The following is a 13707-nucleotide window of genomic DNA, read 5'->3' as shown; positions in this document are numbered from 1 at the left end:
GTCAATGGCGTCGAAAGCGGGATATGCTAGTCAGGTAGTTAAATTTGATACCATAATGGAGTCCATTAAGCAAGTGGAAATTGAGGCCATTAGGAAGAAGAAAAAGGTGACAGAGGGAGGGATGGTAAGGAAAAGAATCAAGATTATCTTCCATACACATACCTAATGAGCGAGTCTGTGGATATGTGGACCCAGTCACATGATGGTGGGACACGTTTTGGGGCAATGACAACCAATATACCAGAGTGCTTCAATGGTGTACTTGCACGGGACCTTCCTATTACCACGTTGGTTGAGTTCACTTGGAACAAACTTATTGAATATTTCCACGACCGACACAAAGAATACCATTATGAGTTGTCAGAGGGTAAGAAATGGAGTGAATATGCCTTATCCACGTGGGGCGGAAATAAGCGTAAATCTGCGAAACACTATCTCAAGCCATTTAGCAATGAAGAGCTGATATTTCAAGTAGTTACCCAACTCAACACGTGTAGCGCAGGAGGGGGAAACCACAGTTATGAAGTTCGGTTACGAGAAAGAACATGCAGTTGTGGGAAATGGCAAAACATAAGGATCCCGTGTTCACATGCAATTAGAGTATGTGACTATTTACATATTGATTCGACCACATATATTCACCCATGTTATGGTTTGAAACATGCCCTTAACACTTATGAGCATGAATTTATGGTTCCTAAGTCACAGTTATTGTGGAGGGATCCCATGGGGCCAAAGTGGTTGCCTAATCCAGCATTATTGCCGGCTAAAGGTCGACTAGTGAAGTCAAGAATAAGGAATGAGATTAATGGAGTGAGGAATAAGGATCGAGAACCAGGATGGCGAAGGGAGGACGCAGATTTGATAGAGAGTCAACCCAAGTAGACATGTGGACTGTGTCATGCTTCCAGGCATAACCGTAGAAAATGTCCGCAGTCCCGTGGCGCTTCCACAAGCGGTCATGTTCCACACTAGATAGGTAGATGGCAAAAAGTTATGCATCGGTTAAATAATTGTTGTTCATTCAATGTTTACCTAATGTTTACTATCTTGTCTCCTAACGTGATTACTCTACATTTTTCAGGCATGCTTCCATAGACAACGTTTTTTTCGTGCAGACCGCCGATCTTAGGAAAAGTGACTACGTTGTATTGGCTCTATGTGAACTTTTTGGTTTTTGTTGAATGTACTTGTAATTCTCTATCCAATGTACCTCTATGAATATTGTGATTTGAGTAGTATGGTTAGAGTTGCAAATTAAGGGTGGTTGGACATGTTTAGAATGTTGATATATTGAGAATGACTTTTGTTGTGATTTGAGTGCATTTACATTGTAAAACTATGGTTATGCAAAGAGCGTAACAATTTCTATAGTTTGGTGCCTATTGAGAACGCCTTTTGATGTAATTTAAGTGTATTTACATTCTCAACTTCTCTACCTTTGAATGAGTATTTGTGGAAGGTGAAGGGACCTTGGGCTGAGGAGATGCATCTACCATGGGTGGAGGGACCTCGGACTGAGGAGATGCATCTGGGATGGGTAGAGGGACCTCGGGCTGGGGAGATGCGTGCGGGATGGGTGCAGGTATCTCAGGACTACTTATAACCCGAGGGGTTGTTGCACACCGACCACGGCCCCTAGCTGCACTTGTGCTTGGGCTTGCTGTAGCAGGCCGACCACGGCACATAGCTGCACTTGTGCTTGGGCTTGCAGTAGCACGCTGACCATGGGTCGGTGTACTTACGGGTGCTGTGCTTGTGCTTGGGGTTGCAGTAGTTGCTGATTTAGTCTCATGCCCATTGTTTGCCTGCCCGCTGTAGGACCACCACCAAGCCCCGCCACATCATTTAGGACTCGTTGGACATGGTTGTGTGCTCGGTTGCCTACTGGAAGCATCTCCAACAACGCTAAATGGCTTTCAATCTGAAACCGAGAAAGAACCAATACAATCAGATTTGAGACATTTATATATCAATTGTAGAATGGATAATATAGTACTTATTAATCTACTCAAATACTAACTAAGAACTAAAAGTGTTATTAGAATACTAGGTCAAATAGAAAGTCTTTTTAATTGGAGGTCAGTCAGATCAAACCAGATTTGCTGAAAAAAGAAATCAATTGATTCTACGTTCCTACATGTACTGAAGAAAAAACGAAGTAGGTAATAAAATCTAATTAGAGCACATTACCGTTATATCTAATTTTGCGCTGTTGCGGTCGACATACTTTCGAGTGACCGGATGGTACCAATGGTAATAGTCATGATTGCTAGGCATCTCACCAGTCTGAGGAGGTGCATGGCAAAGTCGTTGTTGTCTCATATCCAATGTAAGGATATACGGTCCATGCTCCTCCCTTCAATTCTTTTCCACCTTCCCACGCAAGTCTATTCTATGCAGTCTTTCATCGTACACAACATGGTCAGGCCGCTCTTGCGCCAACCTAAACTGTCGAAGGACACGATCTGGGTGGTGTGTCTTTACTATGCAAAAACACACAAGTGGCACCCTTGCCGTCCACGTATCCCTCCCTGCAATGCAAAAGTCAAGAAGGTGGCCGAAGTCTGCCTCGTATGGCTGCCACACAATCTACAATAGAAAAAAAAAAAAAAAAACAATTATCATAACATTAAGGAATGTGAAACAAGGGCGAATACATAGATAAAGGGAAAAACAAAAATTAAAACAGAAGATATGTTAAAGGATGAAGTAATCATATTCTTAAGGAAAATTAACATAACCAAACAGAATTTTTGTATAGTATTACTTGGTCTGGCTGCATTCTAACTAATTGCTCGCGATAATGGATCAAGGCCATGCTGGATGGCCTACTCTTCGAGCTTGGCACCCACACCTACCTACAGTTACGAGCGAATAACATAAGATAAGATAATACCCATGTTATAGTTACTAAGAAGAGTACATTGCAGAACACACTAAATATAAGGAAAATACTTACTTAAATGCAAGTGGAGCATATGGCCATGGGCCATAATCACATCCCGGTAGGGGCTCTATCCTCGGGCACAAGAATGGCAACCTTGCCCATGCCCAATACTGGACCAATGTGCACACCCCACCAATCTGCGATGCCCCTTTCTCGCTTACTCGACACAACTCTCTATACAACCAGGCCAAGCAACCACTACCCCAACTATACTGTGGCGGATCATGAAGGTTCCGCAGGAACGCCAAGAACATCAGATGCACCCTATCTCCCGACTTGTCCATGAAAAGCTTAATATAGCACCGGGCATACTGGTGTATCTGCATCTCCGTTGCGTCATGAGGCAGTGGCGCTGCAATGGCGTCAACAAGGCGGCTGATGAGAATTCTTTACCCCACCAAAGTTTTGTTGTCATTCGCTGGAGTAAAACCAAGCAACTCCATGCACAGATCTCGCCAATCCCCATCCACCACTGCAGTCGGCCCAACCAAGACCTCACCGTCTATAGGAAGTCCAAAAATGACCTCCACATCTTATAGGGTGATTGACATCTCACCATGTGGAAGATGGAACGTACGAGTCTCTGGCCGCCATCGCTCAATTAGAGCCGATATTAGGCAATGATCTATCTCTCTGGAAGGGGCCCTAAACAATCCTTCCAGCCTTAGCAACTTGATAATGTCAATCACCCGATTATCTCCTATCTGAATTTTTGCCATCTCCTTAGTGCGACCATGGCACGTAAGTGGGCCCGGGTCCTGCAAAATTGATAAAAATTATAGCGGTTGTTACAACTACAAATACAACTTTGAAAGAACTTACTAACTAAAAGTCAAAGACAACGTAAAAATTAAAGCGGTTGTTAGAACTAGATATTTCACCTTGCCATTCCAAATGTCCTCTGATCGATGATATCGTTGTCGTGTCAACAATGACTCATCAAGCGGACCAGGGTGCAAGATCTGTGACTCGTCATCGATCCAAGGCTTCATACTGCAAAGAGTGCTACTGTGAGATCATTAATAGTGTGGGGGCAAAGGAATGCTATTCTACATGCAAGGAAAATCTATACTGAAGAGCAGCTTATTAGTATTATTTAAAAAAGGATGCTAAAAGAATGGAAAGCAAGAAGTACATCTATAACTCAGGATTAAATAGAGTACTTTGTTGTAATTGGGGATTCAATCCAGCCTTGATCTTTGTTGTTCCTATGTAATTGGTAAGTTATTTTTAAAAATAATACCTCAATACAAGTGGCATCCTTTATTTCTCTAGCCTTTTCTGACACACACATACACATGTAATATGCTTTAATGGATTTGACCAAGAGTCTTTATATATCTCTCACACACACACATACACATGTAATATGCTTTAATGAATTTGACCAAGAGTCTTTATATATCTCTCACACACACACATACACATGTAAATATCTACATGAGAGATGGATTTGAAATTTCACAACTAAATCATGAAGAAAAGCATTTAAAACAGTAAAAAAAAAAGAAAACAAAAGAAAAAAAATCATAAGGATAATAATTTCCAAATAATTGAAGAAATTAGCTGATCCTACATAAAGCACATTATTTTTCTCCATTAACAAATAACTTTTTGTCATTATGTAACACTAGTCATAGACTGAAAAATAAATAAAAAAAGAAACAAAACTTGGCTTTAGGGATCAGGACAAATGCAGATTGTACATATACTGTACATATACAGGAGTACAACATAACTTTGAAGGAGAGCACTATTGATTGTAATTAATACGTTGTCATGAAAATACCCAACTTCCTTTTCTTTCTTAAAACACTTACCCTTATTATTACTAATTTCCGCTTGACTTCGATCCAATAACATCAGGTTTTTAATTCCATGCACTGAGTTAATGGAAAATCAGTAGAGATAGATATTATATATATATATATATATAATAATAATAATAATAAGGGTATCACTTGTGATATCTCCAAGGTACTATGGAACTAGATAGGTTTAAGAGGTAAAAAAATTCAAAGGTAAAGAGTTTATTTCTAATGTTACTAGAATGGCTTAAGCAGCTGTAATATATCATGTTTGGACAAATGGAACAGGGGGGTTCAAGAAAATGGTTACAAGAATTGTGGCATAAAACATGCTTGTGGCATCAACCCCCCACCCTCCAAAAAATAAAAGATTTAAGGCCAGCATAATTGGTGTTTCCAAACTAATTCACAGGAAATTAAAGAGAGGCAAAATAATATATAAAAAAAAAATTAAATTAAATGGCATCAACAAAACTAAACATCTAAGCATAACTATTTTATTGGGACTAAAAAAAAATTACACAAATAATGCTAAGGAAGAAAAGATAACAAAATAGTTTCCGAAGAAGAGTATAAACAGTTCATCTTCAATTCCTAATCACCCAAAGCAAGCAATACTTGTTGGAGACCCGCTTTCTCAATGAACATGGCCCAATGAGAATGTATTTCAATAAGAAGATAGGAATATGCGGCAATAGAAGATTTAAGAGGTACAAGAAAAATCTTTATCATAAACATATAACAATTGACAATAAACAAAAAGAGAAACTATTTAATAAATAATACAAGGAGAGCATGAAGAACATTTAGTATGAGTGTGAAAACATGAAGCTAAAAGAGGTTACCAAAAAATTTCCAACATTTGGCATTTGAGCACATCTATCTATACGTTGTAAATCATATGTGGCAAGAAACATGAACTTGGCTTGATAAATAAGCTTGCTCAAAGTAGATAACCAATACTGACGACCTCTTTTATTATATAAGTAATAAATGATTATATTGAAGAAAATTTGAAATGAAGGCAAAATATTTTAAGTATACAATGCTATGTAGTCAACTATTGCCTTCATATAATCAACAGTAATCTCTCGGCCTAGATGAATTAATTTTTTTTTAAAGATAAAGCCACTTAAGTAAGTCAATCAACTAGAAATTTAAAAAAAAAAAAAAAAGTTAATAGAATAGTTCCATATCAAACAGTATATATTCATACCTAATGTATGATATGATCAATGCCAAGTATATAGAAAGAACAAAATGAAAATCCATGAAATGCATTGGTGTCTTTATTTATTTATTTTTTTTTAGTAAGTTACACATGTACACAATGAGTGTTGAACCCATTATCCCACACTCCAACTACCACTTCTAAGGGGAAGAAGAGCCAGTTGAGCGGGAGCTTATTCGCAACCCACGCCCTCACCTTTTAGGTTCAGCCAAAGTTGAATTTCTAAAGAAATGATATCTTTCCAACCCCAAGAGTTAGAAGGCTTAACCCTGACACTAAAGATACTTAAATCCTTACGAACGAAAATTGACTACCTCTTAGCACTTCACCAAGTCACACCAATTGACTCTCAATACATTATGAAAATAAATTAGTTACACAGCCATGAGAGCAATAACAGGTAGAGTCCAAGAGTTGGTATGAGACAAACCAAAGAGACACTAATCCATTCTCATTTTATGGACTCCCAGTCTCTTAAATTTTTCATCTATTACTCTTGTCAAAGCTCATATGTACAAACTGAAAGATTTGGAAAGTAAACTGAGAACATGTGTGGACAGGTTCTAGAAGGTTATCATGCATTAACAAGTTTCTTGTCATCTGGTAACATTGGTGATACCCAATGGCCAACACATATACGCACTGCTTATGCCTGATATTACTTGCCTATGTACATCCTATGGCCTCCAAGGGAAAAAAGTGCACACTTCTCACTGGAATGTAGAAGGGTCTGGTGGCATTGAAAGCAAATAAATAGCCACTCCTTATCAAGTCACTAATTTGTATATAGTCAGATTTGGCTAAATGAGGATGTTTTAAAAATTTTTGAAACCTCCTATTCTTTTTTTTTCTTCCCCTTATTGGTAAATTACACTTGTGCCCATGTGTCTTGAAGCCATTACCTCATTCCAAAAATTCACTCTTACAAGGGTAGGATATGCTATTTGAGATAAAGCTATTTAGTCAAGTTGGTTGTATAATAAATACAACACAATTTATTTAGTAACATAGTAAATGAATTAGTTCTAATAATTACCAATTCTCCCAAAAGTTTAAGTTATTAGTAAATGGTGAATTTAATCACTTAGCCATAATTCTAACACCCCATCATGTGTGAAACTAAACTCCCCCTTAATAAGTAAGGCTCAACATGTAGGATTTTTTTTTTTTTTAACATTTTAAATGGGAGCAGAGTGGAGACATGGATCAAACTTAAGACCTCCTACTTTGATACCATGATAAATTACCAACTCTCCCAAAAGTTTATGCTGTCAAAATTCTAACAGGTTCTACAATTTGATTTAGTCAACTTGGTATGTATCATAAACCTGAATTGAATCATATTGTTTCCTTTTTGACGAGTAATATTTTTGTAGAAATGAAAAAAAAAAATTGTTTTAAGTTGGGAAAAATATTGTAGAGCGATTATAGAGAGAGCGGAAGTGATTAAGAGAAAGAGAGAACACACAACATGGCTCCGCCTAAGAGCTTATGTCCATGGGATAAAGCCCTAGCGACTACATCTTATTGAATTCTCAATTGCGTTACAGAACCCAAAGTAGGGTTTACATACTATAGAAACCTAAACTAACCATTGATTAACTCAGGGTTAGTATGTTTGTTCTCCAAGTACATGGGTCTACAAAACCCATATCTTCAACATAAATAAGTTGTCTTTTACTAAGATGGGAAACTATCAAAATGGGTGGACAACAACATCTACCCATATATATCAGGATGAAACTTATTGTACATTATTAGCTTAAAAAAGATATAATGATATGAAAGAATCATAAATCCTAACACTTTGTTCAAAGAAATCAGTAACGAATACAACCCAACAGGGAAAAAAATCATTGATAAGATAAAACCTTAATGGTGTTCAGTTCTGTTATGTCAAACTTTGCCTTCTTCTGGATAGCTCTTCGCGTGTATTGAATTGCGAGTTTCACCTAGAATTGGCAAAGAGGATAAGTAAAAGTTATAAAAGTCCTTAGAAATAGAAAAAAGGTAAAGTACAGGTGACAATAGACCATAAAAAGACTTATGCAATTGGGCCTCAAGCAAAAATAAATATGAATGGTCAAAAGAAATTGTACAATTAAGGGTGAACACATATGTGGACCTTTTAGAGATGAGGTAAATAGCAAATATAGAAATCTGCCTGACAAGAACAAGATTTAGCTGTGGCCCGTGGGTCTTGAACAACCCAATATGTTTTTCAGTGGCTATCTGAAGCAGATTTAGAATCTAAATCCATATAATAAAATATAATTATAAATGTTGATCTCAGAATTTTAACTATAAATGTTGGTCACTGGGAGACAAAGGAACTCCTGTCCATTGAGCCCAGTCATATACACGTTGCTGCCAGAGCAAACTCATGAAGCTATCAATCAAATTAATGAAAATTTTCTTTTAGTAAGATCAATTCCAGCAAAGTAATCCACACCCAATAAGCTTAGTCAACAATAAGCTTAGGCACCACAAACTTTTAGAATTCATCAAACTAACCAAAAACCACGCCAAATTACTAAACCCTTCACTCAAATTAACACCAAAACAGTGACAAGGTGTCATAATTCACAACTAGGCAATTACTTATATAGCGTGTTTACACTATTGGCTAAAAAGCACCACAAAATTTGAGAATTCATCAAATTAATCAAACCCAAGTACAATTCCCAAACCCCTTCACTCAAGGTACCAACAAGGTACCATAATTAACAAACAAGGTACGCATAAACAAGGTACCATAATTAATAAAATTCATAATTTCAACTTGAAACTGACTTCCCCAACTACTTATAAACCTCAATTACACAGCATTTGCATAGTTTTCGACAGAGTAACCAAAACCCATTTATCTAAAAAGCACCACAAACTTTGAGAACCCATCGAACTAACCAAAACCCACAAGCCCCCTTCACTCAAATTACCACCAAAACACAAAAGACAAAAAAAAAAAAAAAACATAACCATCATAATTCACAAAATTCAAAACCTTATCGGGCGAGACAGTGTCAAACACGTAAACCTCGCCCTGGAACGAGAGCGTGAGCTAGTTAGAGCCACCGTTCTCGGTGTTCACCAGAGGATAATCGGAGCCACTGGGCACAAACGGGAGCAACTTCTTGGACGACACCGTTTAGCGTCGACACTGTGGCAAAGTATTTGCCTCAAAAGTGAATCAAAGTTCCAAAATGCCATCTTTGAATCAAATCCAAAAATGGGTACTTGGGTTTCCTTGAAATACCACATTAAAAACATAACCATATTCTTAGAACACCAACAAAAAAAACACACAAAAAAAAAACCCAAAAAGATTCGAAAAACCCTAGGTCACATCATGAAATTCCAAAATCTAAAATTGGAGAAAGAGAGAGAGAGACAGAGAGACAGAGACAGAGACAGAGGAATCTGAGAAGAAAAAACGACAAAGTATTGAGAAGAAAGAGAGACTACCTTCGACACGGTGGACTACGAATGGCTTTGACAATGAGCTACGATTGCTTGAGAGACTACCTTCATGACAGTGGGCTACGATTTTGCTTCAGCACTGGGCTACAAATTTGCTTTAGCACTGGGCTACGAATTTGCTTTATGAATGAGTGAGTGAGTGAGTTTGAGAGTGAGTTTCAGAAGGCAGAGCGAAAGGGTGTTCAAGTGAGTGAGTGTTTGAACTTTGAGGATTTTGTAATGAGCCGTTTGAAGTGGTATGGATTTGTTTTTATTATGCAGATTTTGAGTCTTATAAACTCGATTTCTATGTGACTCCACGTACCAAATTTGTCCAGGTAGGGTAGCACAAAAACAGTGAACTCGAGCTTTAGAAACTCAAGTTTTAATTAAATTTTGAGTTTTAGAAACTCGAGTTGCTAGTTTCACAAATTCTTTCAAAACCGGCCAACTAACGAAATTGTTAAAATATTATCGTTATTTGGAAAAGGTGTTCGATTATTTTTTTTTCTTTACAACTTTTTTTTTTCCTTATATGCAACCTTACTATTTAGGGGTGTGCTCCCAATGCTAGTGCTCTTAATGCACTAAGAGAATTTGATGCTCTAAGAGAATAGTCATCTATTATTTTTTTTATTTTTCTATTTAAGCTTTGACATGAACCACACCCAGTCACGATTCTTAAAGAGGTAGTTTTCGATTAACGGTTTGGTTCGGATTTCAAAACTATATTGGAAAGTAAAAGTGTCTCAAAATCCAACATACCAACAAACGTTTAGGATTTTTTTTTTTAGAAACAATCACACAAAGGAGTCACACAAACAAATGAGAGAGAAAAAGTTCTAATACAAATACACCCTACACACACACAAGGGACAAGGGAGAGGGAAAGGAGTTTTAAGACAAAGTCACACCACAACTCGACTCAAAAGTCATGGTAACTTGTTCAGTACTGATTGTTAAAAAATTACCAAAGTTTTAAAAATACTACCAAAAGTTTCTAGGCTATCATGATTTTTTGATTTAATGATAAAAGTTGAGTCATTCACCTTGCGTTTGTACTATGTAGCATAACAAGTTGAATGATATTGATACTACGTGATTTATTATAAGTACATTAATAACATAATTTACTTTGAGTAAAACTTTATTACTAATTCTCTAAAAAAAACACTATTTCTAAAATTTAAAATACTAATTAATTTGATTAAAACTAATTTTCAAAAATTTTAATCTATTTATAGCTTATTTAGTCTAAATTATTTAATAATTTTAAATTTTTTATAGAAAGTTGGGAATTACACAGTGTGCACGTTAATATGAATTTAAAACTCAAAGTAATTTTTGTTTCGAATTTTTACTATGAAAAGTTTTATTGGGTAGAACTAGCCTGATTGTAATTAGTCCTTTAGAGAGGCATCTTGTAATTATGATTAACACTTAACAGTTAAGTTAACACATCATCATTGCATGGTCACAACTTTTTTCTTTTTAGGGCAATAGTCATATTGAACTATTGTTATATAGAGTGTTTTTTGTGTGTGTGTGTGTGGGGAAGGATATTGTTATGTATAACTGTGTCATAAGAATTAATGGTGTGAAAAATCATTCGTCTTGGCTGGTTTGCCTACTTCTGACCTAGAAGCCAAGCACGCTGGTATCCTTTCACTTCATCTTTATGTTATGTATTATCCTGTATAGTCAAAGAGGCCACAAGGATAAAATGGTATACCTACCTTCTCCATGCATCCATACTCTTGGAATTTCCTAACATATATAAAAGGGGAAGCATATAAGTAGATATGAAGAATATGTACTCCATCTCTATTATGTGCGTTTGTAATTTCTCTAGCAAGCTACAAGGAAGGCCACTATATATCCTGCAATAATTTGATCTGAAAGTAGCGTCAATTAGGCAAGGCATGGACAGCAAAATCGAATTTAAAGGCAAAGTTTGCGTGACGGGGGCTTCCGGCTTTCTGGCGTCTTGGCTAGTTAAGCGACTTCTCCTGTCTGGATACCATGTCACTGGAACTGTTAGAGATCCAGGTTTTTCTTCTAACATTTCCTGTCTTTTCTCCCAGCCATATATATATATTAATAAGACTATATATATCATTTGGTTGTTGCATGGGAAGGGAATGAGAAGAAGTTGGCACATCTGTTGAGTCTGGAAGGAGCAAGGGAGAGACTCCGATTGGTGAAGGCTGATTTGATGGAAGAGGGAAGCTTTGACGATGCAATCATGGGATGCCATGGCGTTTTCCACACTGCTTCTCCTGTACTGAAACCTTCATCTGATCCAAAGGCATGTTCTTATCACACATTATATATATTCTCAGTAGTCTACATGCAAATGATTCGAAAATCAAAAAGGCTGTTGACTGTTGTAGTATCACATGAAAATTCCCGATATAAATATATTTCATAATTAACCTTTGTGTTTTTCTCAAACATTCTATGTAACCAGGCCGAAATCTTGGACCCGGCTATTGAGGGTACATTGAACGTGCTACGTTCATGTAAGAAGAATCCATCTTTAAGGCGTGTAATTCTCACCTCATCTTCTTCAACTGTGAGGGTAAGAGATGATTTTGACCCAAATATACCTTTGGATGAGACATTTTGGAGCTCTGTGGAACTCTGTGAGAGACTCCAGGTGACACTATTTAAATTTTTTGGATTTATCTTTCACACCAAATTTGCATTCCTCCTTAGACGCATATAGTTGTCGCATTTTAAAGTACAATGTCAATGGCCGAGTTGTTCGGATCCGTAACTTGCTAGTAGCTAGGACCATTTAGAGTACAATTCTACAATTATTGCTTGCCAAGCTGCTTTGCATATATTCTACGAGTTAATAATACAAAAGCACGTAGCTAACCTATATTAGTTCATCTTTTGGGCATGGTGATTGGTGAATTTCTAAAGTTATGGTATGCTTTATCAAAAACACTCGCTGAGAGGGCAGCATGGGAATTCTGCAACAAAAATGGTATTGATCTAGTGACCATTCTACCATCATTCCTTGTTGGACCTAGTTTGCCGGGAGATTTGTGTTCTACTGCTTCTGATATCCTTGGCTTGCTTAAGGGTAATTTCCTTTTGCACTAGTATGGATGTTAAGTTACTTACTAGTATAGGTCAATTGGTGCTTTTTTTTATTTCATAATCAGTAAAATGGATCTTTGCTAGCTAGCTTGTTAATTTTTGTGACTATATGTGTGTGCGCGCCCAGGTGAAACGGAGAAATTTCATTGGCACGGAAGGATGGGATATGTCCACATAGATGATGTTGCACTTTGCAACATCCTAGTTTATGAGAATGAAACTGCTCACGGACGATACCTTTGTAGCTCCACTGTGCTGGATAATGATGAGTTGGCATCGTTGTTAGCAGAACGATATCCTTCACTACCTATCCCTAAAGGGTATGTTGGTATTTTCATTAGTAATAAACACACACACGGATATATATATACACACATAGATGTTAATTGTGGGACTTTTCAGGTTTGAGCCACTAAACAGACCATATTATGAGTTTAACACCTCGAAGATCAAGAGTTTAGGATTCAAGTTCAAGTCTATCCAAGAGATGTTTGATGATTGCATTGCATCCCTGGTGGAACAAGGTCATCTTCGGTCTGTCTAGCAATGGCCTGTGGTGACTTGTCCCGCCGATATTGCCCTATCAACTAATCAAACCATTAAATGTAGTGAATGAGAATGAGAGTATTTGATTCACACATAAAACTAATACGAAGAATAAGAGTGAATGAGAGTTTTAAGAACTTAGTGGTACCTGTTTTATTTTTTTTCTCTAAATAGAGTACCTTTTGTTTAAATAAAACCAACTTGCATGCGGATGTCTTTGTGTGGAAGATTTACATTCAAATTCTTCCTCCTTCATTTAAGCACAATTTTTTAAAATTTTTTTTTTTTCACTTTCTAATTTCTATATTAAAAAGCAAGATGAGTTAGTCTAAAAATATTTAAAACACGTTATATCAATCATGTATAATCTCGTATAGTTTAACTTCTTATACTAATCAAATTTGAGCATTCATAAAACAATGATTTAATCACTACAGTTTACACACTTAAAAATGTCAATCTATCCTTAATTGTATAATGACCACTTATGATGTGAATTTTAGGAATTTTTTTGACTACATAACTGTGCATACCCAAAATAGGTATAACGGACTGGGCTTATATATATTTGGGCTCACAACTAATTTATGTAATGAGCTTTG

The 13707-nt window shown here is 36.7% G+C and overlaps 1 protein-coding gene across 1 annotated transcript; it reads left to right on the top strand.

Moving 5' to 3' along the window:
* The first annotated feature begins 11247 nt into the window (after positions 1 to 11247).
* LOC142605331 (tetraketide alpha-pyrone reductase 1) lies at positions 11248 to 13294 on the top strand. The gene is made up of 6 exons (XM_075776788.1): positions 11248 to 11497; positions 11587 to 11756; positions 11919 to 12107; positions 12380 to 12542; positions 12687 to 12879; positions 12962 to 13294. The coding sequence occupies exons 1-6, from the start codon at positions 11371 to 11373 to the stop codon at positions 13101 to 13103; spliced, it is 984 nt and encodes a 327-aa protein (XP_075632903.1). The 5' UTR covers positions 11248 to 11370; the 3' UTR covers positions 13104 to 13294.
* Positions 13295 to 13707: the final 413 nt, after the last annotated feature.

This window comes from Castanea sativa, chromosome 7 (genome assembly GCF_040712315.1).
Source record: "Castanea sativa cultivar Marrone di Chiusa Pesio chromosome 7, ASM4071231v1".
Taxonomy (NCBI): Eukaryota; Viridiplantae; Streptophyta; class Magnoliopsida; order Fagales; family Fagaceae; genus Castanea; species Castanea sativa.
The sequence above is the reverse complement of the archived record's forward strand: the minus strand, read 5'-3'. Positions and strand labels throughout refer to the sequence as shown.